The following is a 26,236-nucleotide window of genomic DNA, read 5'->3' on the forward strand; positions in this document are numbered from 1 at the left end:
CCTGGCTGTAAGCATTTCTTGATTCTATCTGTTAACTTAGTAAGTGCCACAGTAAGCACTGGATTTCTTTTACCTTTATGTTCCTTCCCTCAGAATTAAAGCTTTCACTAAAAACAGAAGCAAACACCATTTTTCTGATTTTGGTAACTAAATCAGCTGTTTAATTGAAAATAACATTAACTCTTAACAGTAAAGGAGGCAGTATCAGGGAGGGATCTTCTTGTTCTTTAGTTTATCCTCTAAGTTTGAAAAATATTTCATTTTGGCTAGAAGCTTCTTAGCTTCTTGAAGATCATCTGAAATGAAATAAAACATTATTAGTTTATAGAGGGCTGGCTGAATTTTCATTGTCAAAATGAATCTTAAAATTTCAATTACAGCACACATTCCAGTACTGAGAGCTGCAAGTTGTAAGGACCCATACACAAATAAAACCCGGTTGCCTATTATTTTAAACTCACATGGTTTTGGAACACCTCAACTGTAAAAATGTACAATTTAGAAAATAAACGTGACATGAATATCCTTTATTGACTTTTCTGTAAAGTGGCTATAGTATTGATGTAGCCACTGGGGAATTTTAAGCATATAGACAAGACAAACTTTTTTTTTTTAAATGTATGTAATTAGGCCAGCTGCCATCACTGAAAAATGCAGAAGATTTGTAGGACACCAGTATGGATAGTGTCAATTCCAAAACTGAAACAACTGGACAGGAAAGGTGGTTTATCACCTACTGACAAGGATAGATGCAACACAATCCTTAACTCTCGTAGTACAAAGAGTGACAGATTATAAGGTTATAATTTTTCATATTCAGGCCTAGCCAGCACTACTTTGCGTTTGATGTTTTACAATTACAATGCACTACTGCAGAAATCTAACAACAAAAGCATTGCAAGACCCAGGAGAGAAATGTAAAGGTTTCTCCCCAGAGGAAGGAAGCTAGTCTGGAATGGTTCAAGCTCCTACCTATCAACTGGTTGTGGAATAAAGTTATGTTAATTATTGCACAGGAAGTCCCTAAAACCTTAGGCTAAATGGGGCATCAGGTCTTTTCTTGCCATACAGCTTCAGTGGTAAGCAGCAGAATCATCCCTGTCTTGACTTGCACTGCAAAGAACAGCACCCATCACTCTGTTGGCAGCTTCAAGACTGCAGAGAAAGATCTCCCAAATTCAAATTTGAAGTGTCAGAATAGGTAGTAAGTTTGATAAAGAAAAGAGTCTGTTCTTCCCAGTATTCTGGGAAACAAACAAATTAAAAATTTCTTAGCATCTGCATTCCCACTTGAAGTGATCATTTTGATGCAAATTGAATTAACTGGAACTTCTTTATGGATTTTTTTTTTTAATTAATGTAAGGCCCTGAATCAGCAGAAAGTTCAGCTCAGAAGTATTTATTCTAAATACCAAACAAAGAAAACTACTTGATGCAGTATTTCTGTTCTGTACTTCAGGAAATACTTGCCAGTAAGAGAACGTGGGTTTTTTAAGCATTTATAACTGGTATGTATGGCAGCTAAATACTTAATAGAAATAGCTACCTCTTTCAAAAGCTGCAGTCACCTCTTTGGTCAGTTCTTCTTGTTTAACTGCAAAACAAATTATTTAATTCACTTTTTGTTACATACTCGGTATATTTAATACCACTGCATTCTGATTGTGGTGGGAAACTTAATTACTAGTCTCACAGTCTTTTGGGAGCTAAGAGAGCTGTTTGTCATATTGCTGTCAATTTTTTTTTTTTAACTGTAATTTCAAACTGATATATTTCTTTGTTTAAACAGGTTGACAGACAGCAATTCCAATGCAATTCAATGGTCACTAACTTCCCAGAAATCTACCTTACTTTTGGTGTATCAGTTTACCCTGCTACAGTTAATTTTCTTATTCTTAGTTTTTATTCTAGTTACTCTAATTGCTTTTGACACACTACTGTTACTGCCAAGAATTAAATATACCAATGAACTCAATGTTTTGGGTATCACCAACAATATAAACAAGAAAGTTGCTTGTAAAAGGATAATAATCACTTAATATAATGGTTGCTAAGTTGAAGAAGGTGAAAGAAATACAATGTCCATATAAATGAAATTACTTAACGTGGTCAGTCAAGCATTTTATTAAACTTCATTTTGAGTGGTTCTTTCTTTTAGGACAGTCCGCTTGCCCTGATCTGCTGAAGGTTGAATAAGTGGCTTTTTATAGTCAATATATATACACCTATTTTGCCATCAGAACAGGTACTGTTATAAGACATTCTCAAGCCAGATTTGAAGTTTAGGTGGCATGAATTGGTGAGGACAACATTTTTTTTGGGGGGGGGGATAGCTCTTGCAGTGAGTCAACTCAAGACTAATTCAGGTTAGAGATACTAAGAGAAATACATTGAAAAAGTTAACTCTTCAGAAAGGCTCTCACATTACACAAGGTACAGTAAATTAGTTCTGTACAAAACCCCCAAATCATAACCTACCTTTAATTAAAGTTTCAATTTCTTCAAGGATATCCTCATTTTTAGGTTCTGCTAATTTCTCATTAATTTCCATGATTTCCGTGAGAAATGCTGAGTCTGCATCACAGTCTGTCTCTTGTGCCGGCTCTACTCCATTCAGCTCCAGCTGGTGAAGAAAACAGGAATTTGGAAATGCACGTTCTTGCATCTATTTCAATGTGAATTATTTTCTTGAATATTAAGTCTTTTAGTAGGGCTCACTCAGATTCGTATCTGGTAAAGTTCTGGTTTATTCCATGAAATGTGCATAAACAGAGTCAGTTTTAAAACTAACTCCATAGGTAGACCATAAAAATCAGCAGTTAACCAAAGCAAAAAAATGTAACAAAGGCTGCCAAGGGCCAGACTGAAATGTGAAAGAACAGCCATGGCCAAACACCGTGTGTGATGCAGGAAACAAATTAGTGTAACATGAGCATCAAATAAGATGGTAATAATAATCAGTAAAACGTTAAAGAAAATAGTGGAAAAGCTGATTCGTTTTCAGACAAGCTTGGTCTTGGTCTCCCTTCAGTCCCTGGCAATCCTCTTCTTCAGAGGAACACAAATTAGCACGTTAACGATGAAGTCAAAGGTCTGACTGATTACGTTACCACCAGCAGCCCCAGCCACCTATGGTGAGCGACAGCAGTATTGATGAAATACGTAGCGGACACCTTACCAGATAGAGGCCACGGCTCAAAGGGTTCAGGAGGGTTTGGTAGGCCTTATTAATCAAGGAGGAGTGTTGCTGAGAGTAGTGCTGTTCTTTCTGCGAAGGGACCACAAATAACAGCAACAAGTTAACGACAGGTAGCAAAATACATTACGCTTTGTTACCTGCAGAGAAATAGCGTTCCCACAACGATACAGGCGTGTAAAACGGAAAGCTGATTTTCAGCAGAGATGGGAAGAGCAGGGAGAGGGGCCCTCGGCACTGCCGAACTCCGCCGTCTCACGCAGCCAGGTTCTCGAGACCCACCGCAGCAGCCCCGTACTGTCACCCTCTGCCGCAGGTCCGGGCGCAGCGGGCTCTTCCGAGCACCAGGCCGCAAACACCGGCGAGTCCCTATAATCCCAAGAGAGGAGGGCGAGGGGGGGGACCCGGCGCGCCGCTTCGCAGGGCCGCCGCCGCTGCCAAGGGCGGCACGGCCCTGACGCGAACGGCGGCTTCCGCCCGCCCGGAGCCCTGCCGCCCCGCCGGCTGCGGCGGGGGAGGCGGCGAGGCCCGTCCACCCCGCCCGGGAAACCGCGCAAGCCGCGCCGGGGGCAGAGCTGGGGCCCCCGCCCCGGCGCTCACCGGCGGCCTCCGGCCGAAGCGATCGGGGTGAAGAGCGCGCTGCAGGCTCCGGAACCGCCGCTGCAGCTGCTGCGCGTCGACGCGGAAGGAGCGCTCACTGCGGGCGACAGAAGGGCGGCGTAAGGCCCGCGGCCGGCCGAGCCCGCGGGCCGCCCCGCCGGTACTCACCAGTCCATCAGGCGGAAGAGGTCAGGCCGAAGCCCCGGCGGCTGCAGCGCCCGGCAGCCGGGGCAGAAGTGAGGCAGCCCCTCGGCGCCGGGGAGGCGGCTGCCGCAGCTCCAGCACCGCGGGGCCGGGGCGGAGCCCGGCCCGAGGCAGCGAGGCCGCGGGGCCCCCTCGGGAACGCGGAGCGCCCATCGCGCGCCGCCGAAACGCCGCCGCAGCGCCGCCTGCATCCTGCCGGACTACAGCTCCCAGCAGCCCCCCGCGCGGCAGGCCGGGCGCCGATTGGCTCAGTTCGTAGCGAGGAGTGGCGGGGCGCGTGCGCGCCGAGCAACGCGGCACCGGCCCCGCGCGGCGACCGGCGCGGGCTCCACCACCCGTGAGTTCGGACCCCTCCCCTCCCGCTGCCGGGCCCGGCCCGGCGCTCAGGCGCCCCCGCCCCGCCCCGCCCCGCCCCGCCATCGCCGCCGCCGGCCGGTCTTCGCCGCTTCTCCCGGGAGGGCCGTGCAGCCCGTCCGGCCGCGCGGCGCCGCCGGGAACGGGGCTGCAGGGCTCGGGCGGGGCGGCAGGGGGCGCTGCGGGGGTGGGGGCGCTGCGGCGGTGGGTGCCAGCCGCGCCGGGCGGGAGGGGGCGCTGCGGCTGGCGGCGTTCGCCTCCTCGCTCCGGGCTCCTCCGGGCGTCCCCCCCCCCCCTCGCCCCGCGCCCGCCGCAGCCGCTCGGTTGCCGCCCCCCTGCCCCCAGCGCTGGTCCCGGCCCCGGTGCGGCGGGGAGGGCGCTGACGGAAAGGGCTCCCGGCAGCTCCACGCCTCGGGATTCCCCGCCGCGGCGGGGTCCCGCCCGCGCTCGGCTCGGCTCCGCTCCCGCCTCGGCCGCGCCGCTCCCCGCAGATGCGGAGCGTGTGCCGCCGGCCCGGCCCCGCCGCCTGAGCGCCCCGGGGCCGGCCCGGAGAGCGGCTCCCCGCCTTCCCGCTGCCGGCGGGGCGGCAAAGGTGGACGGCGGGGCGCGCCGGGCGCCGCTCCCGCTGAAACGGGCGCTGGTTTTTGCGAGGTCCGTCCCCTCCGCCGGCGGCCCGGCCCGGCCCGGCCCGGCCCGGCCGTGCTGCCTCTGCCGTCCCTCGGCCGGCGGCCCTGCCTTGCCCTCTCCCCCCTGCCCGCTCTCTCTCCGGGTGACGGACCCCGCGCTGTGGGGGCTGCGCCTGTGGGAGCTTGCGGGCCTTGCCTGCGTTTGTGAACACCTCTGTAAAAAAAGGGACGCCGAAAGTAACTAGGGCGCTGATACGTTTTTATGGCCGATAATGAAATGTAGCAAACTGGTAAAGAGATTTAAAGTAGACTGGATCATACATGGAGCTGGGTGGCAACCAGGTTAAAACCCCAGATACGCTGGTAAGCCAAGACAGCGGGCAGGCAGGTGAGTGCAGGGGGTCCCAAAGGATGGCAGGGACCCCCGGGAAGGCTCATGGACTTAGAGTAGCCCCGTGGCACAATGAACACCAATGCTGTTGGAGAAAGCCAGCTATAAAGATGAGTTGGCCGGTGGTTTGTGTTTTTCTTCAGTGGGGAGGAAGGCACGGTAGCGCTGTCATTCCCCTGTCCTAACAGGGTAGGTAGATGCCGTTTGCTGCCTTTTCTTGCTGCTGCCTGATAGCAGCTCCTAGGGGTGTGGTGTGTATCTGTGAGTCTGGCAGAGTTTTGTACATTCATTACGTATAGGTGTGGCTATTTCATAAATACGGAACCTGCGTGGAAGAGATATGTGAAAATCCGTGAGTTATAACCTATATTAAATGAATATTCAGCCAAAACACCAGTTTGGCTTGCTGTGTGATAAATCAGTTGGGCGCTTTCAGTGTCAAGAAAAGGTACTTAACTTTATAGTTCTTATTTTTCCTGTTTCAGTTTTTCCCTTTGTGTTTGGGGAGCTGCAACGGTTACTGCTTTGTGTGGGGATGCTTTGTCAGAGAGTGCTGCATGTGTGTTTGTGAAATAAAGTATAAACCCTGAAGAGCTCAAGTAAAATTCTGGGAATAAGATTTAACTGTTGTTTTAGAGTCAGTAGAGGGAGCACCACACCCTTTTTTAAAAGGAAAAACATCGTGGTTTGCAAAATTCTTGGGGATTTACATATAAGCCACATGTACACACTTTGGTTGAAAGTTTTACTTCTTTAAAGACTGAGAACAGACTTGGACATTAATAGTACGGTGTGTGAATGTTTGTAAATTTTACTTTGCTGTAGTAATTGGGTTTTTTAAATGTTCTCTTTGAAGTCAACATGTCTCGAGAGACTGGAAGTGAAGCACAGCAGTCTCAAGGTGCACAACAGTCACAGAGTGGTACCAGTTCCTCTTCCAGTGGGTCTCAGAGTACTAGTCAGTCTTCTTCAAGTTCTGGGACCCTCAGTTCTTTGGACACTCTTCCCACTCAGGAGCTTCCGTCGATTCCTGAGGACCAGGAATCTGAAGAGCTTGTTCCTCAGCCTTGGGGTCGACTCTTTGCACTTGGAAAAGGTTTCAGCAATTGTGGTATGTGTATACTATAAGAAGCCTCTTGATTAATTTGTAGTACCTCAGAAAAGTTTTGAGCATCTTGGTAGAGAGCAGTGTCTTTTCATTTTCAAATTAAGTACATGCGAATTTAAGTACAGTCTTGCAACTTTTGCAGTAATGTTTTATTCCGTGCTATGTCCCAGTGTTTATACTAAGTACTGAGATATACAACTTCCATGGACTTAGAGGAATTTGGGGGTATTCATATTCTTTGTTACTTGCTTCATTTTTCCATTTCATTATTTATTTTGTTTGTGTATCATATGAGTCTCTCTGCGTTGCTGAAGGTGAACTGAAAACTCTACTATTACTGAAGAGGATAAAATTATTAAAATACTGTAAAAGATGTTGATAGTGCTTGGTGCTTTGTCTGAATCAAGACAAATAAACTTGATCATATAGGAAGAGTCTTGTCTTTGTTATTCTGCTCACTACCATTTGGCATCATTCTTTAGTGCCACAGTTAATAATTTCCTGCAATTTTGTGTTCTCTCTCTGCTTTACCTCCTGCTCCTCTACAGACTGCGTGAATGATGAATACTGGTTTGGAAGAGACAAAAGCTGTGATTATAGTTTTTCTAAGCTAGGACTGTCTGAGACTGGCTTCTACCAAAACTATAGCAAGAAGCATTTCCGAATTTTCAGGGTAGGTGCTGAAAAGGTTGACTGTCTTCTTCTGTCTTGGCATAATTGAAAAAGGTTGACTTTGGCAGAGGTGGATCCTGAAGAGATCAAAGTTTAAGTACCTTCAGTGTTGACTCCTTTAACAAAACTCTTTGCGATACTCCATTAACGTGGTTTATGAAATAACCTGAGTAATCCGATTTTTCTGAGCTAACGATAGTAAATTTTTATAGTCTGTCATGTCTTTACAGCAAAGTAATTTTTTTCCCTACTGTTATCTTTCCCATTTTTTTTTCTCTTTGAGGAAATGGGTCCAAAAAATTCCTATGTTGCCTACATTGAAGACCACAGTGCAAATGGAACTTTTGTTAATAGACAGCTCATTGGAAAAGGGAAGAGGCTTCCACTGACTCACAACTCTGAAATTGCACTGTCTATACAGACTAATAAGGGTAAAATGTACTATAACATAAGTAGGTTCGTCATGTGTTGACCAAGGGTTCGTTTCTGCAGTGATTTGAATATGTTTCTTGCAAGCTGAGCTTCTTCATGAATGCTGTTAAAATACAGCTATGAATTGATGTTTTAGTACTTGTATAAAAATTATCCATGTTCACTTCAACCCTAGAAAAAAACTGAAAAAAAGAAAATCTAAAAGAAGCTGCATCAGGAACCACCTTACTAGAGTAGAAACTTTTATAGTCATTTTCCTATTTTGGAAACACTTCTGTGCTTCAGTAGCTGTGTATGTGGTGGTGGGAACAGGGGAAATGGACTATTCAAGGGAAGCTGAAAAAAACCCGGGTACTTGCTAGATGCTGCATAATAATTAAAAAACCCTCTTTAAAATTAGCAGCATTGGAGGTTTATTTCTTTGTCTTTGCCCTTCCACTAAGATGCTGTCTTCCTGATTGTCAGTTCTCTTTGTTCCCTGTTGTGACATAGAAATTCTTGCCTATTTTGTCCTCAAATGTAGTGTTAATTGATCAAGCACTATTGTGAAGTTAATACCAAAGATGTCAGCTTTAGTAAGGTCACCTTGCTAACCCATAGCTGATGTCATTGACAGCATCAATTAACTTTTTTAGATATTTATGTTTTTCTTCTAGCAGGCAGCGTTTTCTTAGTTAAGTTGTTGACTATAAAAGCTCACGAAGCATAGTTGTTTGTTGTAACAAAATTTTAAAGTTAATAACAGGAAAATGATCTACACTCATCTTCCTAGTGTTTGTATTTTCTGATCTTATGGTGGATGATCAGTTGGTGTTTCCTAGAGAATTCAGAGAGAAATATATCATGTCAAAGACTTTGGGAAGGTAAGCATCCTTCTTTCTGCAGTATTAAGCATTAGTTTTGTAACTGTTTTCAGTACCTTGTGCTTGAATTATTACCAGTGCTGAGCTGCTGGTTTTTAAAAAAAAAATAAAATAAAAAAAATTTAATAACACCTTCTTTACAACAGCTTAAACAGGAATTTTTGCTTTATTCCTATAATTGGCTTGGGTTTTGTAACCTACCCTTAATTGTGAAACCCAGTTTTTTTTCTCTAGAAAAGAACAAAGTCTGTAGATTCTTAACAAGTTTTTAAATCCTGTATATTAATTTACTCAGTTATTGGAAGTAGAAGGAAGAGCTTTATGTCAGAATATAGCTTTCTGCAACATCACTGTTGAGGCCTTCAGACAGAAGGGGAAGGAACTGTTCGCAGGAAAAAGGAGAGAGTCTATCTCAAGTGGAGGCTATATTTTTATCTTTTGGAAAAATATGGTCAGTGAAGAATTTGGAGGAGAATGGTTAAGTGGAAACAAATCTGAGTGCAAATTACAAGGATTTCTTTCTGTAATATAATTGCTACTTAGTAAAAATATAAGTATTGTCTTGCCTGTTCTTCAGATTTGTGCAGTCTGGTGTTGAAAGAACTCTTCACTAGGTTCTCTTCTCTTAAATGAATTTGTGTGGTGGAAATGCTGACAGAGCTTGTCCTTGATGTTCACTGGTACCCTTTGTACAGACAGATTAGTCGCTCTACATATTTATTCCTGCATGTTTGGTGGTGGCCCTTGACAGCCCTTGCTATTTAAATAGACTTCCTAACTATTGAATGCTTTCTGAGAAAGTTTTGACAACATGCCATATTCAGAAAGTTAGAAAGCAGCAGCCTCAAATTGTGTGTAATCCAATGCTTTCATTTCATTTGTCTGTACTTGTTATACAGATTTTTGAAAAGTATTTGTAAGCATTAACCTAGCTGTGCTTTTGTGTTAGTGGTGCCTGTGGAGAAGTCAAACTGGCATTTGAGAAGAGCACTTGTAACAAAGTTGCGGTAAAGATAATCAATAAACGGAAGTTTATGGCAAGTGGTATTAGAGAGACAGTAAGTATTTTTGTTTGTTTGTCTGTCTTTTGACCATCTTGCAGTGGTCCTGGAATATTTGGTAACCTCTCTGGCTCCCCAGCTCTCTTCAACTAAAGAGGATTTTCTCACTTGATGTCTTCTGCATGTAATTTCAAAATGCCTTTTGATCTTGCAAAATCTATAGAATTCTGCAGAAAATGCTTGCTTTTATTCTTTGACCACATTTCATTGTGTTCGTAATTTAGGACTGCTTGTTAATGTGGTATATACAAAGGGTGGTGGGGAATCCTTTGAGGTTTATCTCCTAAAATGCATCAGATAGTCACGTCATAACCAGTGGAGTCTGAACAAAAATTTACAAACTCTGCTAATTTTATTCTATTCTCCATCATAATACTTTTTAATAAAATCATATGAAGCCTTTTGGGAAAGCCTTTTCATGTGTCTAGCCTTGCAGCAGAAGCCTGAATTTGAAGGAGAAGAACAAGCCAAGTGGCTTTACTCCAACATGAGAAAGCGATCCAAGCAACTTCATATCTATTACTCTAATTTTATATAAGGGGATAGCATAAACTTTGAAGAAAAGTACAGTTAAAGGCAAAAGTGCATGGAAGGAGTTATGTAAGTTGTGCTGCTATGGATTTAACTAAAATTAAATCAAGTTGGATTAACCTTATTAATTTCTTTGTTGAGAAAATGGACTTCAGAGCACAGACAGAATATACAGAATCTGTTCAAACTGACAAAGTATTTCATTGGGTACTGTATAGGAAACTACTACTTGATGTGGAAAATATTTTTGTAAAGACAAAAATTCTAAGGTGGGAAGGTAGCTGGCTGAGGAAAGGATGCCAGGAGGCTCCAGTGGGAGTGGAATTAGTTACTAGTGCAAGTTTTGAGAATTTGTCTTGAGACTAGTCTTCTGTACTATTACATTTAGAGATTGTAGCACAAAAAGTGGTAATATATTAATTCAATTCTTTGGCAGTGACCCAAAGTCTCTGTTGATGGAAAAGAAGATTGCAGTATCATGTATGAAGAACTGATACTTTTGTATGCTGGAGTAATAGAAGTTAGATAATGTTTAATAGTGCAAGATTGTATAATTAAAGATCAGCAATAATTTCTGCTATAGTCTACACTTTCCCTAGTTCAGATGAGGAGGTAGATATAGTTATTACAGATGAATATGTGACCTCAAGGTGATTGAAAGAAAATTGCAAAATGCAATTTTGGAACATTTCTAATAAAGATTAAGAAATGCTGTTATGAATTATAATTATTAAGAAATGCCATTGTACAAAACAGCACTGCATCTGGAATGTTGTATGTGGATTTGATCGTGTGTGTTCAAAGATGATTGGTTTGGATTGGAAGAAGAGCAAAAAAAACCTGCTGGGTTGATTTCAAGAGTTGAACCTAGGTCACGGATCAAAAGAATCTGTTTATGTTATCTTGCAAAATAAAGACTAGGAGAAAGTAGCATTTAATTTTAGGGTTGGCCCATATGGAAAGCGTCTTGGAGGAAGGAAAGCTGTTTAAAGGACAATACCGATATATACTTGCCAAGATGTTTTTTTGTGTAGTTTGGAAATTAGTGAAAGGACACGCCTGAAACAGTATCTTGCTATAGATAGTGAGGAAGGCATCTGATAAGTTTATGGAAAAAGATTCTATGTTATGGTCACTTAAAGTAGCAAGGGACGTGAAACAATGGCTTTTCTGGTACTATCTTTTATTTCTGATGCGTCTTATTCCAGAACAGCACTGTCTTACCCAATATGATATTTGATTCTTTTAATAGAACCCAGCTTTTAATATCAATACAGAAATTGAAATTTTGAAGAAAATAGATCATGTGAGTGTTACTATATGTTTTTATTCCTTTTTGCTACCTACTGTACTTCTCTAGTTCACTGACCTTAGTGTAGTAACTACAGATCAATTGTATCTGTTTAGAAAATACATTAAAGGATGCATATAATTTTTCTTGTAAATAAGTCTGTTGAACTCTTTTTTTTTCTTCTTTTAAGCATACTAAGTCTTTGCAGATTTGAGGTTTTAAAACCTGGAATAACAGATATAAATTTGAGAAGAAACTTCACAGGAGAAGTTTCAACCTGAACCAGTGTTGTAGAAATCTGTCCTTGATGTGTGTTTTTGTAAATACTGCCAGATAACCAAATATAAAGATTAGATTCCACTAGCAATTTTTTGAATTTGTATCTCTTCTTTCCCCTGCATCTCTCCCCACCCCCCTGCCCCACAAACAGCATTTATTTTACTTTTGTTAAGCTTGCATAACTTAATGAACTTTCCCTCACTTCCCAATGTACTGTTGCATATAAAGAAAATATTGAGGGTATGGTAACTCACAACTGGAAAATATAAGGATACTTGTTGAGCTGCATTCACTGCAAGAATTGAATGGTTTTGTGTGTGGAGGTACAGGGGAGAAGACAACAGGCTTGAGTATTAAGTGTTTGCCAAAGCCTGGGACACTAGTCAGTTGTGTTAAGTGTTAGTTTAATGGCATGGTTGAAGTCATACTGAAATAGGAACTTTAGGGTGATAAACTGTTGATGGTGTCAGTTTTTACAAATTATTCTACTTTTTTGTGTGTGTCCCTTTCTGTTCCCTTTTTTTATTAGCCTTGCTTAATCAAGATCAAAAACTTCTTTGAAGCAGAGGATTACTACATTGTTTTGGAACTGTAAGTAACTTGTTTGAAAGTAAATGCATAAAATGAAATGTTTTTCACAGCCACAAAGAACGTGTATAGTTCTGAAGTTGGGGTGGAGGGGTGGTTGTTTGTTTGTTTTGTTTTGTTTTTCTTTTGCTGGCCTGCACTGTTCTCCGAAACCTCTGTAAAATTAGGAACTAGGATAACCAGCAGAGTAATCCTTCTATGCTTTGAATGAACTTAGTGCATGGATAGTTGCCCACTATGCTGCTGTTGTGGATTGTTGCTACTTTTTTTGATTTTGAGCTTGTAAGAGGAGGCTGATCAAAAATCTTCTAACAACTTCCAGTGAAGACTCAGTAGATAAGGCCTAATTCAGCAGTGTGTGTGCTGTGTTTAGGACATTGCTCACTCATTTTCAGAAATATATTCCTCCTCTGTAGCCAAAATAGCCAAATGTTTTGGTCTCAGTCTTGTCTAATGAGATGAATCTTTTGGAAGTAATATATTGACTTGTTACCTGCATTTGCTTTAGGATGGAAGGAGGAGAATTGTATGACAGAGTGTCAAGGCCAATCAAGATGAAAGAAGCTACCTGCAAGTTGTATTTTTATCAGATGCTGCTGGCTGTAAAGGTACATAATCATGAATTGTACCAAGAAAAATATGGTTATGCATATGAATGTCAGTCAGATTAATTTTTCTGTCATTTGTCACTTCTGAAACCTGTGCAAGCAATCAGCACAGCACTCTTAACAAGTTGGTTTAACAAGATTCTTTACCTCAGTGCAGCCAAAGAACATTCACTTACTTATTAAAATCAGGGACTAAAGTAATAATACAGGCTGTGCTCATTGATGGCAGGATTATCATATGAGACTTTTAGTAGTATGTGGGCAAAGAGTCATCAGTGAGGTAGCCTTCAAAAAGATGAGTGATCAGATGCTTTATTATGCACTCCTGAATAAGCATTTCAGTTCAGCAGACAACAGATTAAGACTACTTTAACAGATCTCAAATACTGAATATTGAGTCCTTAGATAAATTTCTTCTGAATTCATGAAATGGTAAGTGTATTTCATTAATAACTTCTGCAAGATTGTTTTCTACATCAAACTTAATTGTCTGGACCTGAATATGCTTTCGGATCAGTTCTTTTCCTTTTTTCTTTTAATTCAATTTTAGTATCTTGCAACTGCCAAAACCAGCAACATGATAGTTGTTCTGTAGTAGGTATTAATAAATAATAAACCTAGAATTATTTTCCTCATTAGTGAGTAAGCTATTGTATTTTTCCCCAATTCTCACTTTTGGGACGGCCGCTCGTATAATAAAAGTGATGTTGTTAACTTCAACTTCATAATGATACTATGTCTTCAGATGTAATAAAGAAAAGCTTCCCTTCAGTGTAAATGTGAAGACATCTCTAGTACGTATTTTGTACTACTAGGTAGAGTCAATGTTGTTCCTAGTTTTAACAGACTTCATTGTATATTAATATATCAGTCATTTATGACTGAATTTTGATTTGTGCTTGCTGTCAAACATTCTCCTAATGAAGCTAGAAGTCTATTCTCAGATTTGGAGCCAGTAGAAGACTGGATAGTAGACTTGCAGGTAGACTTCAGAACTACGCATAAGGGAACAATTCTATACTTGGCTCAAGGAAGTAACTTTTTTCAAAGCCCTTTGTATTTTTAACCAGACGTTGATATCGTATCTCTTCCTCACTCACTTTTCCTAGTTGTATCACCAGGTTTTTGAACACTTTTTCAGCCTCCAGCTCTTTGACAACTGAAGTGTTTTTTAAGTGTCTGCTATTACTCACCAGTGTGAGGACTCTTGTGGCATGGTGAACTTAGCTGTCTTTGCAAATTGAAATGTGGACTTGCGTTTAAGAGGGTATGATCATACAATAATAATGGCTAAAAGAAAGAGAGAGATGGAAAACCAGAATTCCTACAAAGGCAAAACAGAACTTTGGTCTTCCTTAGTTCTGTTGCTTTTACTGAGATGAAGAAAGAAGTATAGCTTCCCAGTGAATGGGAAGAATGGAACGTCTTGCCTTGTCTACATACTGTGCTTGCATTGAGATTTGGCATTTGAAGCACGATGGTTTCTAAGTTTTTTTTGTTTGGGTTTTGGGGTTTTTTTTGTTCGCTTGTTTGTTTTGTTTCGTTTGGGGTTTTTGTATCTGTGTATATCTAGTATCTTCACGACAATGGAATTATACACCGAGATCTAAAGCCAGAGAACGTACTACTTTCATCTTCTGAAGAGACATGCCTTGTAAAGGTAAGGAAACTTATATTTCTTCTCGTTCATTTAGAAATTTGAAGTATTCCTTCCCATTCTTTTCAATATTTAGCAAAAAAAAATTATATGAATAATTCCATAGTAAGTTTTTTTTCCATAATTTTAGTTTTACTTTTGTGGATATTTCAACCCATACACTTATCTAAGAGCAACTGAGAAATGTGATTGTATAGCACTTAATTGAGTACACAATTTCAAATGTTGATAAATTTTTCTCTTTTTTCAATAAAATTTAAATTCTTGAATTACAGACAGCATTTCCACAAATATCCAGGCTGTATGGTGACAGAGTATTTTTGTTCTTGTTTGGCGTTTTTTTTGGCAGGGTTAGGGTTGGGTTTTTTTTGTGGGTGGTTTTTTGTGCCCCCTTCCCTCCCCCCCCAATATAGCATTGAATAGATTTGCATGCTAAACTGCTTATTTTTCAAGTAATCTCTTCTAATAAGCTACAATTCCTTTATTCTGTGGTTGTCCATTTACATCCAAATCTGAGAATACTTTTTGCTAGTGTAAAGTGTGATCCTCTGTCATATTTCTCCTTACTCCTCCTCTCCTGTTCTCAGTTGTTGTTTACTGAATACTTAATGTTTGGGGTAAATTTTGTTCATAGTTATGTACTAGAACTGACTTGGAAGGAAGAAACTTAATGTTACCTCCTGATGTATGTTGACAATATGGTATGTTCTAGTACAATCAATCCTAATATGTAATGTGGTGTTACCATTTTTAAATGCAAGATTACAGATTTTGGACAATCCAAGATTCTTGGAGAAACTTCTCTTATGAAAACATTATGTGGTACTCCCACGTATCTTGCTCCTGAGGTTCTAAATTCACTTGGGACTGCTGGATACAGCCGAGCTGTGGACTGCTGGAGTTTAGGAGTTATTCTTTTTGTATGGTAAGATACTGTGTAGATGCTACCATCATTGGGCAGTCATTGGCATACATGGCTCGAGACTTGACAACTTCAGTATCTTTAGTAGCAAGTGAAAGTGTGTTTTAGAACTTTATACATGTAAAAGATGCTATGATAGCAGATGCTTTAAAATGTGCGATTTTAGTGTTTCATTTTCTATGACAAAATCTGTGTTACTTAATTTGTTTTCTTCTTTTATATAGCTTGTGTGGATATCCACCATTTAATGAGCAAAATACTCAACTCTCTCTGAAAGATCAAATCACTCGTGGAGAATACACATTCATTCCAAAAGAATGGAAGCATGTATCAGACATGGGTATGACTCCATTACAGTGGGTAGCAGAATATCTAACTGTTGTAGTTTTTTGTCTCCCTTTAACTTCCTTTCAGCTGTATGGCACATTGCCTGCTGATATGTTTAGTTTTTAAAGTAGTCTCTTAATGTTTTTGGTTTTTTAAGTTCAAAGTTGAAGCATTAGAAAGAGCAGATATATTTTCACTGAAGAGATTTCTTAGTAATATTTATCTTTATTAACTACAGAAGTATAGAGTTTGTGGGCACATAGGTCTATTTTTCCTCTTTTCACTTTTTCTTCTGACTTTATCAAGCTGGTCTACAAACTTTGCCTTGCTCCAAGATTCTTCAAGTGTTGAACCAAAATGCCAGGAACTTAAGTGATATGAGTTAGAATTCCAAGAAAAAAATGTTAAAAGTAATTTCATGGTGCTATTCTTTGAGCTTAAAATATCAGCCACATTGTGGAATCAACTATTAAGTTTGGCCCACTCTAAGCTAAGTAGTCTGCAAAAATATTTGAGTTTTTGCATAGCAAACTAAAATGATAGTTACTGTCTGCATGCATTTCTTCTTCAGGACATTTTATATGCACAATATATTTGTAGTATTTGCCTTGGATACTCCTTTGTATGTGCAGAGGAGTTTCAAATAAATGATGTGATCATTCTTTTTCTAATAAACTTACCAAATATAATCTCTTCCTGAATTATTTGAAGCTTATCCAATAATAAGTAAGTCAGACATACATGAGAATGGGAATTATGTTAAGGTTGTACATAGTCCTAATGGTATGTTTAACAGAATAATCAGATACAATGAAAAGTAAATCTTGCCAAAATTCCTTTATGGGAGATTTGGAGTCATAAAATATGACATAAATGCTGTATTTTTCACAGTGTCTATTAAGCAGTTTCCTAAGAAAATAAAGTTTATGTGATTATGTTGAGCATACATGTGTATGTCTTGTCTCTAATTTCCTATCTTCCCAGATGGATAATCTGCTTTCCAAAATCCCATAAACCAGGAAACTAAATTAAGCTGTCTTTGCTTGTACACAGTAATACTGAAGCTTTTAGGAAAGTGCCGAACTTCCTGTGCATGCTCAGAACATTAACTGTGGACATGCTCAGTATATCTACTGGTAATTTTGGTATACTGGAACGTGTTGAATCGTGTGCATGTGAAGGAAAAATGGTTACAGTCTGCAGCCCTCCCTATGCATAGAAAAAAAAGAAAAGGGATCTGCCCAGCCAGTATTTTTGGACATTGTTCTGAAGTGCTGTAAGACACATTGTTCCACATAGCTTTGGCATATGCGTATTGCAGAACTTATTTTCAGGTAAAGAATTTATTGATCATATGCCAACCAACTCTTTTTATTATCTTAGCTCTGGATCTTGTGAAGAAGCTGTTAGTAGTGGAACCAAGCAAACGTCTTACAACAGAGGAAGCCTTAGAACATCCTTGGCTTCAGGTAGGAACTGAGTCTTAACTGAAGTACAGCAAAGCTGGGTTGTTCTGGGGATAACTTTTTGATGTAAATTCAAAGGCTGTTTAATAGCCTGAATGTACAGTGTAATTTGCTTCTGCCAAGGAAGCAGGGGAACACTGACTGCCCTGGTCACCAGAGGGGTAATGCGTGCCTGGTCCTGCTTCTGTGGAGAATACCGTTAAGAGGGATACAATGATGGGCAATGAGAGCTTCAATTCTTTAGCTTCATGGCAATAACAACTGTTGTCTTAAGTCAGAGCTTAAGTCTGCCTGTCCATAGGTTGTCTCTGACAGTAGCAGCAGAAGAGCAACTGTCATTTGGTGCTTTTAATGGGCATGCGCTGCTGCCTGCCTGCTAGCTGGCTACACAATTTCTGCTGGCTACTGTAAGACCAGAGGGATCCTGCTGCCTACTTACAGAAAGAGGAGAGAGAAAAAAAAGGCCATATGTTTTGTAATTATTTGTTTGTTTTACTGGCATTGTCAATGACACATAGGAAGAGGAGCCATCATATCCCAACCTATAGGATGACATTATCCCAGATACTGTAGTCACCACTTTCCCACTGGACAGCTGTAAACCAGAGTGACCATCTTGAACAGACTGCTTCCATGTCTCTGTCTTGGAAGCATGATGATCTTGCAGCACCTTGTTGTGTGCCAAATCTTTGTGGGATGGAGCCTTCTCTTTCTTGGAGCATACAGAACAGAATTGCTTCTTCGCTCTCCCAGCAAGCTAATGCTGTCTCTGTAGCACATGGATTTTCTTCTTTTCCTGTTCTTGTCTTTTTCTCTTGCAATGGCAACTAGACCCCCTGTTTTTCAGTGTGTTTATTGTCTTGGCCCCTGTCCTTGGCAAAGCCTTCATTAGTTCTTACCCCTTTGTATTGCTGCTTTTACATCATGGTACGCTTTCTTGATCCTTCAGTTCCGTGGTCCTTTTCAACTGTCGTTGCTGCTATTTGTAGTTGTGTAGCCTTGCCTGATGCTGATCAGTGCCTTTTCCCACCCTAAACACACCTTTGCTTGATTTCCCTTTTAATTTGACTTCTCCTTTGCCTTCCACCTTGTCATGAGGTCTCCGTATGTAGGTTTTACCTTGCCACATCACACACACACTTCTGCCAGAGAGAAAAAGGAATCAGTAACTCCTTCCTCTTTTCTCCAAAGTGGCCACTCTATCCTTAGTTTTACATCTGTTGCCTTTTCTCTTTATTACCTGGATAATGCATTGTCTATGTGGCTTAATTATGTAAAAGCACTGCAGCTCACATGATTTTGTATACTCTGTCTGCACAGGCTGAGAGCATTTCTCAACCTTGACCAATTTGATTACCTCCTGATGCAGCCTTACCCATGCTACAGTGTGTCTTATTGCTGTGTCAGAACCCTTGGCAACAGCCCTAAGAACTTGTATAGCAGAGCTTTTTGTTCTCTTTGTCTCGTGATCTTTATTACATCATCATATCATAAATGTGGCTTAAAGCAATTTGGGTCCTTGCAAAGTAATGTAATTCTCAGACTAAATCCACAGTATCTCATGGCTGATAAAAGAGATAACCTGTATTCAGGTAAGGGAGGACTCAGATTCTGTAATTTATCCACTTGTCCAGCTGGAAGAAGGTGTTTCACAGTTTGTGTTCACTATTCTATGGTTATCCCAAAGTTGTTTGACTGTGGATCGTGTTGTATAGGCATTGTAGAGTACTGAAGAGTTCTGTCAAGCTAAACTAGGTCCTGTTCCAGCCTATCGCCTTTAGCTGGGTAGTGTGTCAGGACTCCAGCAGTCCTGACATCTCTGGCCTTTCCATCAAAACAGCTGTGTTTTCTTTGTGGGAGGAAGATGAAACTGATTTTGATGTTAAGAGAATCAGACTTCAGCGGTCCTAATGGTAAATACCACCAATGAGCTGCTCATGGTCTCTGCTTGGGAAGACTTAGAATAGGTAGAGCTTGTAAATTTCTGCCTGGGTCAACACTGTAGACTAGTGGTTGAGCACAAGTGATAGGTACGGTTCTTTCTACTTCTGTGCCATGCCATCCAGCAAGTTGCAATCTGTTGCTCTATTTAATGCTAGCTTTTCTGTCACTAATTCTTTCCCACCAACCAGTTGGCTTCTGCTGGAAGGTGTGGTGCCAGCTCAACAGCAGAGGTTGGCAGGCTTCTCTATCTTTATTTTTGTTGAAGGATACTGGTATTAAGCTGCTCCTCTCCATACTCTGGTCCTACTTCAACAGCCTTTGTATGCCTCCATGACCTGCTCTGAATTTAATGGAAAATCTTGGATCTCTGGAATTTTTTCTCAGAAAATAAAGCCCAGTCTATATCTGTAGCTAGTCTGTGCTTTCAAATTTTCAGTTTCAGCAGAGAGGACTACAAAAAAAGCATGGAGTATTCTGCTGAATACCTTCTTTCAATACAACCAGCAGCTTCTGCATCCTTTCTGAGTCACCTCTTCTTAGAACTCTTTAACATCTGAGAATCAAGATGTGTTTTTTAGAGACCAAGTCTGATTGTGGTTCTGATAGGATGGACCTCCTCCTTTGAGCATTGTAAGAGAGTCCCAGTTCCTCATCTTGTTTGTGTGGGCAGGCAGTGCAGAATCCTGCAGAGTTTTTCTGGCAAGTGTCCAGGACTACTGTGTTCTTACTTATCATGAGTATGAATAAGTGTCACTGGTTTGGGAACCCTCTGAGTAGGAGGTGGTGGTTTCCCTGCCTCCTGTTATAGTCTAGTTAGGTTTGTGAGAGGTAGTCTTTAGGTAGTCTTTTGTTAATTTTGGCACTCCAGAGGTGACCACTAGGCTTGTGGGCTTTCCTGGATATTTTTGCTTGAGGAAGCTGAAGAAAGTCACCCAGCCTACCTCTGAGCCACTCCACGGGTTCTATTTACTCATGCCGAGCATAATGCTATACATATTCCCCCACTGGGAACCGTGTCTGGTTTCAGATGCTTACGTAAAGAGCATAAGAAACAGGGTGGAAGCAAGGGAGTATCACTCAGTGCTCAACAGCTGGCAGCTTCCTGAGACAGAAAATGCATTTGGATGACTTTTTAAGTCATTAGCTTGGCCTAATTAAGCTGCTGGGCATCAGAAAATTCTTCCTGGCATTCCTGGCTTTTACTACTGTAGTTTGTGTGTAACTTCTACAGTGAGTTTAATCGGATGTAGATTTTTACATTTAGATTATAATTCTGAGCAGGAAATGTTACTGATAAACCATGCTATGCTGATTATAAGAATTGGTGGTATATATAATGGGAAAGGGGAAATATATGACAGTAATTTAGACAAGCTAAGAATTTGAGATATTTCAGTATGTAAACTGAATTTGTTAGCATCGAGATTATATATTCCCTTTACAGACACCTCTTACGGTTATATTTAATTTCGAAGACAGGACAAAAAGTTTCAGAAAACATTATACCTGCAAATCCAAATGTCATCTAGCATTCAGATGCCATTCTTTAAACTGTTTCCCTTCATGGGCTGTTACTAAGAGTATCAGTCGTTTATAGGTGATGTCCACTGCCTGCTTGGAAGGCCAACATCCAATATGTTCAGTTTTAGATATCACACACGTTGAATACTACCACCAAAAGAGCTCCTTGAGTCCTGTTACTGTGAGTAGTGAGAAGGAGTTACTGGCTCCCACTCCCTCTTGTGTTGTCTGTAAGTATTGTCTTTAAAAGTTAGTATGGAAAAAAAACCAACAGATGCATACTTTATGCATACAGCTAATGCCTGTTAGCCCTCTCTAATGATTTTGGGTCCACTAGGGAATTTTTCAGATGTTAAAAGTAAGCATGTTCTCAAAAACCCCCTTAATTTCTCCAGCTTTATTTAAACCAGTAGTGCTTTCAAACCAGTGTTTTAAATACCTGTGCTGTTTACTCCGTTCTTTGCTTAAATCTAAGACTTTAAAACTTAGTGGGCTGTTTAAACCTAAGTGGAGATGTCTTACCTGTATTTACCAGGTACTTAATAAAACATTTTTCAAAGGCATATCAACAATTAATTGCTGTTTCTGCCTCTGAAAACTTCACTGGGATCTTCTGAATGGGACAAAATTAGTTTGGTTGCATGCTGAAGAAAAACTCAGATACTTGTTATATAAATGGAAAAATACTTATCTTACCCATCAACTCAAATGGAGCCACAGTCAAAACAGGTGACACTGGAAAAGAAAGACAAGTCCCAATTCTATAAAAAATAAACTGGATGTTCACATCAAAGCCTGTTTGTAGCACTTAAGAACATGTTTAAACCAAAAAAGGAGGTACTGCAGTACTCCATAGCTTAGAAGAACCCCTTCCCTTGCCTTCACCCCCAAAAAACAGTTAAAACATTTGAAATTCTTAGGAGCTCAATGATCCTTATTTTTGATTTTCTTTAGCAGTGAGTGTCCCATTCGCTTCTCTTTTGAGTTTCCCAATCTTTGCTGTGATAATGGAACAAAATTCTATAACTTGTTAGCTTCAGTTAGCTGTTTAGAATAAATGTCTGGTTTTGGTTCTAGATCACTTGTTCAGCTGGTGATCACACAGTCACTGTTCAAAGCTGGGCCAAAGGAAATGTTCTGTATTAAATCACTATGAGCAGCTTATTTCATTTATTCCTGGGAAAGGTTTAAAGACCTTATTTCAGATTTAGAAGTCTGATTTAGGGTTTGCAGGTAATCCATAGCAACCCATTCTAATAAAATTCCTACAGGAGAAATTGCTGAAACTAGAGAATGAGATTTTCTTTTTAAAACGGAGTATGCTATGGGAACTAAATGTCTTGTTCGCACTGATTTCCTGTTCCCTGAGGTTGCCCAGCATATACTAAGATCACCCTGGTCACTGGCAGCTGAAGGTGAATGATGTTACATGCTAGCTTTTTCTCTTGAAACATGCCTGACTTTCTGCTAAACTAGCTTCTCTTAACTGAGGATCTCTGCTGCCCTTCCCTCCTGTGTGCTGTCCTTCCCTCCTCATAATGCTTCTGCAGCCAGGCCTGTTTATGCACAACTGAGACTAATAAGTCCACTTCTTTCACATTGCATCTCTCCCAGACACTTTTCCTCCACTAATGGCAGCTTCTGGTTTATCACTTCAGGTAAATAGAGAATGAACTGTACTATCCAGTGAACTTCTGTAGAGAAATGAATGGTCTATGAATATTAAAATATTTGTTGATAATAATTTGGGTTTTCAAAAGGGAAGCTTCACTTCAGTGAAATGCTTGCCCAAATTCTGAGTATTTGCTTTCCAAATGTTTCAATTTACAACCTTTAACATGTTCTGTGGACTTACTTATGTTAAGGATAACTGTGGGATGCTTTTTAAGATAAAATTTTGTTTGAAAGTTTGGTGTGTGGGTTTGGGTTTTTTTGTTTTGTTTTAGGGTATTGGGTGTATTAGCTGGTTCTTCTCTACCCACTGTGTATAACAGGTTTTCTTTCGGGGGCAGGGGTGGTAATGAAAAGTACCCAAATTTGGGATACTGATGAAGCTGAGCTAGTGGAAATGAAAATATGCTGTTAGAAAGGGAAGTAATTATGAAAACAGAATGTAAGACTATAAGGAACATACTTGTTTTTCCAAGAGCAATTAACTCTGTTTTGGTGAAAGCAGGCCCCAAGTCCTGATAAGGCCTCTTCTGATAAGGCTGAGTAATGAATTACCTGCACAAACTCCTAGCCTGTATGTTCTTTCAATGTTGTTGTACTTTGTTGAATGATACTGCAAGTTCAGTTTAGCTTGACTAGTATTAGCGAAGTAGTTACTTAGGGGAAACTGTTTGCAGAATGAAATAAAAGTATTTTTTCTTACCAGCACTGTATGTAAAACACCTGCTCAAAATTCTACTGTGGGGCACATCAGAATCATACAATCATAGAATGGTTTGGCTTTGAAGGGACCTTTAAAGGTCATCTAGTCCAACCCTCCCTGCAATAAGCAGGGACATCTTCAACTAGATCAGGTTGCTCAGAGCCCCATCTAACCTGGCCTTGAACACTTCCAGGGATGGGGCATCTACCACCCCTCTGGGCAACCTGTTCCTGTGTTTCACCACCCTCATCATAAAAAATTTCTTCCTTATATCTAGTCTGTATCTACCCTCTTTTAGTTTAAAACCATCACCCCTTCTTCTATCGCTACAGGCCCTGTTAAAAGGTCTGTCCCCATCTTTCTTTAAGCCCCCTTTAAGTATTGAAAGGCCACAATAAGGTCTCCCCAGAGCCTTCTCTTCTCTAGGCTGAAAAACCCCAAGTCGCTCAGCCTTTCCTCATAGGAGAGGTGTTCCATCCCTCTGATCATTTTTCTGGCCTTCCTCTGGACCTGTTCCAATAGGTCTGTGTTCTTCCTGTGCTGAGGACTCCAGAGCTGGATGCAGGACTCCAGGTGGTGTCTCACCAGAGCGGAGTAGAGGGGCAGAATGCCCTCCCTTGACCTGCTGGCCACACTGCTGGTGATGCAGCCCAGGATACAGTTGGCTTTCTGGACTGTGAGGGCCCATTGCCGGCTCTTGTCCAGCTTTCCATCCACCAGTACCCCCAAGTCCTTCTCTGCAGGGCTGCTCTCAATCCCTTCATCCCCCAGCCTGTATTGATACTGGGGGTTGCCCTGACGCAGGTACAGGACCTTGCACTTGGCTCGTGAAATACACATGGGCCCGCTTCTTGAGCTTGTCCAGTTCCCTCTGAATGGCATCCTGTCCCTCAGGCATGTCAGCTGCACCACTCAGCTTGGTGTCACCTGCAAACTTGCTGAGGGTGCCCTTGATGCCACTGTCTGTCATTGATAAAGACATTAAACAGTACTGGTCCCAATACGGACCCCTGAGGGACACCACTTGTCACCAGAGATTGAGCCGTTGACCACTCTTCTCTGGATGTGACCACCCAGCCAATTCCTTATCCATCGAACAGTCCATCCATCTAATCCATATCTAATTTAGAGAGAAGGATGTTGTGGGGGACCATGTCAAAGACCTTACAGAAGTCCAGATAGATGACATCCGTAGCTCTTCCCTTGTCCACTGATATAGTCACTCCATCACAGAAGGCCACTAGGTTGGTCAGGCAGGACTTGCCCTTGGTGAAGCCGTATTAGGAAGGGGGGAGAAAATGGCAAACTTCCTTTTCTCCTTTATTCATGAATTCTTTAATTGCTGATCTATTACATTAGCCAAAATGTAGGCTTTTCTCCTAAATACTCCATATACTACCTAGAGTTACTGCTTTTTTTCACAGGATGAGGATATGAAGAGTACATTTCAACAGCTACTTGCTCAGACACGTGCCAGCATGAATCCACCACAAACATCAAAAATGGTATGTGTAACAGATTATTTGAAGATTAATACATGATGCATAGAGAAACTAGATTTCAAAGTAATCCATAATAAGAAAATAAATTAATTTTGAGAACTAAGAGAAATGTTCATTTTGGCTGTAGGTAGCAGTCTGCTAATTATCTCTGCTTTCTGAATAGAAGCAATGGACTTTTATGCTTTGGCAAGACACTGTGTTTAAATGTATAGAAATTGTCTCCGAGACTTTAAAGGATTATTCATATATTTAAAATTAAATTGTTGAACATGTATGTTTTGATGGATTCAAGTCACGAATGTTTAGTATTCAGGGCAATTTCTCATGTTAGTGAAGGTTTAGAATGGTATTGTGACATTCATTACCAGATGCTAATTAGGAGAATTCTGAAGAGTAGTGGAAGATAAAGCTGGGGGAAGTGTCTTACACAAGAAGGATCTATCATTAGATAGATCTTGGTAGAGAAACATTTATTAGTCATGCTGCTTTTTTGGTCCCAGAAAGTAGACTTTATCCAACATCTGTAATTCTGTAGGAAGCAAAACAGTTAGGCTCTGTCTTGCGTGATTTCATGTAGCCATCCTGCTGTATCTTTCTTTTAGCCAACCACAAGAAAGCGTCTCCATGAAAGTGAGGAAGAATCTGGCTCTTCTAAGCGTGCTGTTCCTTCTACATCATTTCAGAAAATTAGGTGAAAAAAAGAGCAAGTGACTTGTGTTAATTACAGCTTTTTTATGGAAAGCAGAATTTTTATTTAAGAAAAATCTTAATAATGGAATAACTGTTGAAGATGCAATTGCTAAATAAAAATAACTTTGTAAGACTGAAGTGGCTGCTGTGTATGCATGAGAATCTATGCAAATAGTCATGTTCCATTTCATCCAGCTGTCTGACACAAGGAGAACATCAGAAAGACTCATGAACTAAGTTACTAAAAAATTTTTAGGCTGGCTTCATCACCACCTACACTCTTTGTTTCTTCTGTTCCAGTTTCTAGGTTAGGTATGGAAATAATGCTTAGTTCTCACAGATAAGAAAGGAGTACTAAGTCTGCTGAGCTTTTGCCTGAAACATAGTATTACCTGACATAAAATGCTGCGCACAGACTTCTGAGGACACTTAGAATATTCACTTCTGATATAAAACTACCAATGAAACTTGAGGTGCCCTGGACTTCAGATAAAGCTAAATACTAAATACTGGGCTGGCAGACTCAACAGTGTTGTGATCTGTAAAGCAGTTGATAGGCTTTCAAAGTGAAAGCTATCATCTGCATGTAGTTTCTAACTGGTCTCTTCTTGAAAAGCGTGTACTATGTTTATTTCCCTTAGGATGGACTGAGTAAAAGGAAACATGATAACGAGTGATGTAAGGAAGATGTGTTAAGTTCCTGCCAGAGAAGAACTAGGAATTGAACTGAGAGAAACAATTTTTAATTTGCTTGTCTGTTAAGTGAAAACTTTGGACTGTGTGCCTCTTACTAAAGGATAGTGATTTCATTATTGACTAAAAGGGAGCAATTTAGTAACTTTGTTCTAAAGAATGCATCTTCTGGTTAAAGGCGTTTATTGTAAATTGATTTGGAAAGAATACAGCTTAATGTGTTGTGAAATAAACGGATGTCAAGTAGGAATTAAGACATTCCTGAGTTAGATTCTCCCATATATGCCTATTGCAGAGATCTTGTGTGTTTTGAGATATTTGATATTAACCATTCTT

At 40.8% G+C, this 26,236-nt stretch overlaps 2 protein-coding genes across 9 annotated transcripts; one reads left to right on the forward strand and one right to left on the reverse strand.

Annotated features, from left to right (window-relative positions):
* Positions 1-129: 129 nt before the first annotated feature.
* On the reverse strand, positions 130-4,204 carry HSCB (HscB mitochondrial iron-sulfur cluster cochaperone). 2 transcript variants are annotated; one of them, XM_049805478.1, is made up of 6 exons: positions 3,965-4,204; positions 3,797-3,893; positions 3,179-3,268; positions 2,479-2,623; positions 1,547-1,594; positions 130-296 (listed from the first exon to the last, which is right to left on the reverse strand). In XM_049805478.1, exons 1-6 carry the CDS (start codon positions 4,189-4,191, stop codon positions 205-207), a joined length of 699 nt encoding a protein of 232 aa, XP_049661435.1. In that variant the 5' UTR covers positions 4,192-4,204; the 3' UTR covers positions 130-204. The 2 variants fall into 2 exon arrangements, with proteins under 2 accessions (XP_049661435.1, XP_049661437.1); XM_049805480.1 differs by lacking the exon at positions 3,179-3,268.
* Positions 4,205-4,261: 57 nt separating this feature from the next.
* Positions 4,262-25,345, forward strand: CHEK2 (checkpoint kinase 2). Of its 7 annotated transcripts, none has more exons than XM_049805464.1 (15): positions 4,262-4,337; positions 6,228-6,482; positions 7,028-7,152; positions 7,435-7,582; positions 8,356-8,446; positions 9,396-9,504; positions 11,291-11,344; positions 12,138-12,199; positions 12,705-12,804; positions 14,378-14,464; positions 15,223-15,386; positions 15,608-15,723; positions 17,094-17,179; positions 24,440-24,520; positions 25,120-25,345. In XM_049805464.1, exons 2-15 carry the CDS (start codon positions 6,233-6,235, stop codon positions 25,210-25,212), a joined length of 1,566 nt encoding a protein of 521 aa, XP_049661421.1. In that variant the 5' UTR covers positions 4,262-4,337; positions 6,228-6,232; the 3' UTR covers positions 25,213-25,345. The 7 variants fall into 7 exon arrangements, with proteins under 7 accessions (XP_049661421.1, XP_049661420.1, XP_049661415.1 ...); XM_049805458.1 differs by lacking the exon at positions 4,262-4,337 and adding an exon at positions 4,951-5,368; XM_049805460.1 differs by lacking the exon at positions 4,262-4,337 and adding an exon at positions 5,275-5,819.
* Positions 25,346-26,236: the final 891 nt, after the last annotated feature.

The sequence above is a fragment of the Accipiter gentilis genome, chromosome 7, assembly GCF_929443795.1.
Source record: "Accipiter gentilis chromosome 7, bAccGen1.1, whole genome shotgun sequence".
Classification (NCBI taxonomy): domain Eukaryota; kingdom Metazoa; phylum Chordata; class Aves; order Accipitriformes; family Accipitridae; genus Astur; species Astur gentilis.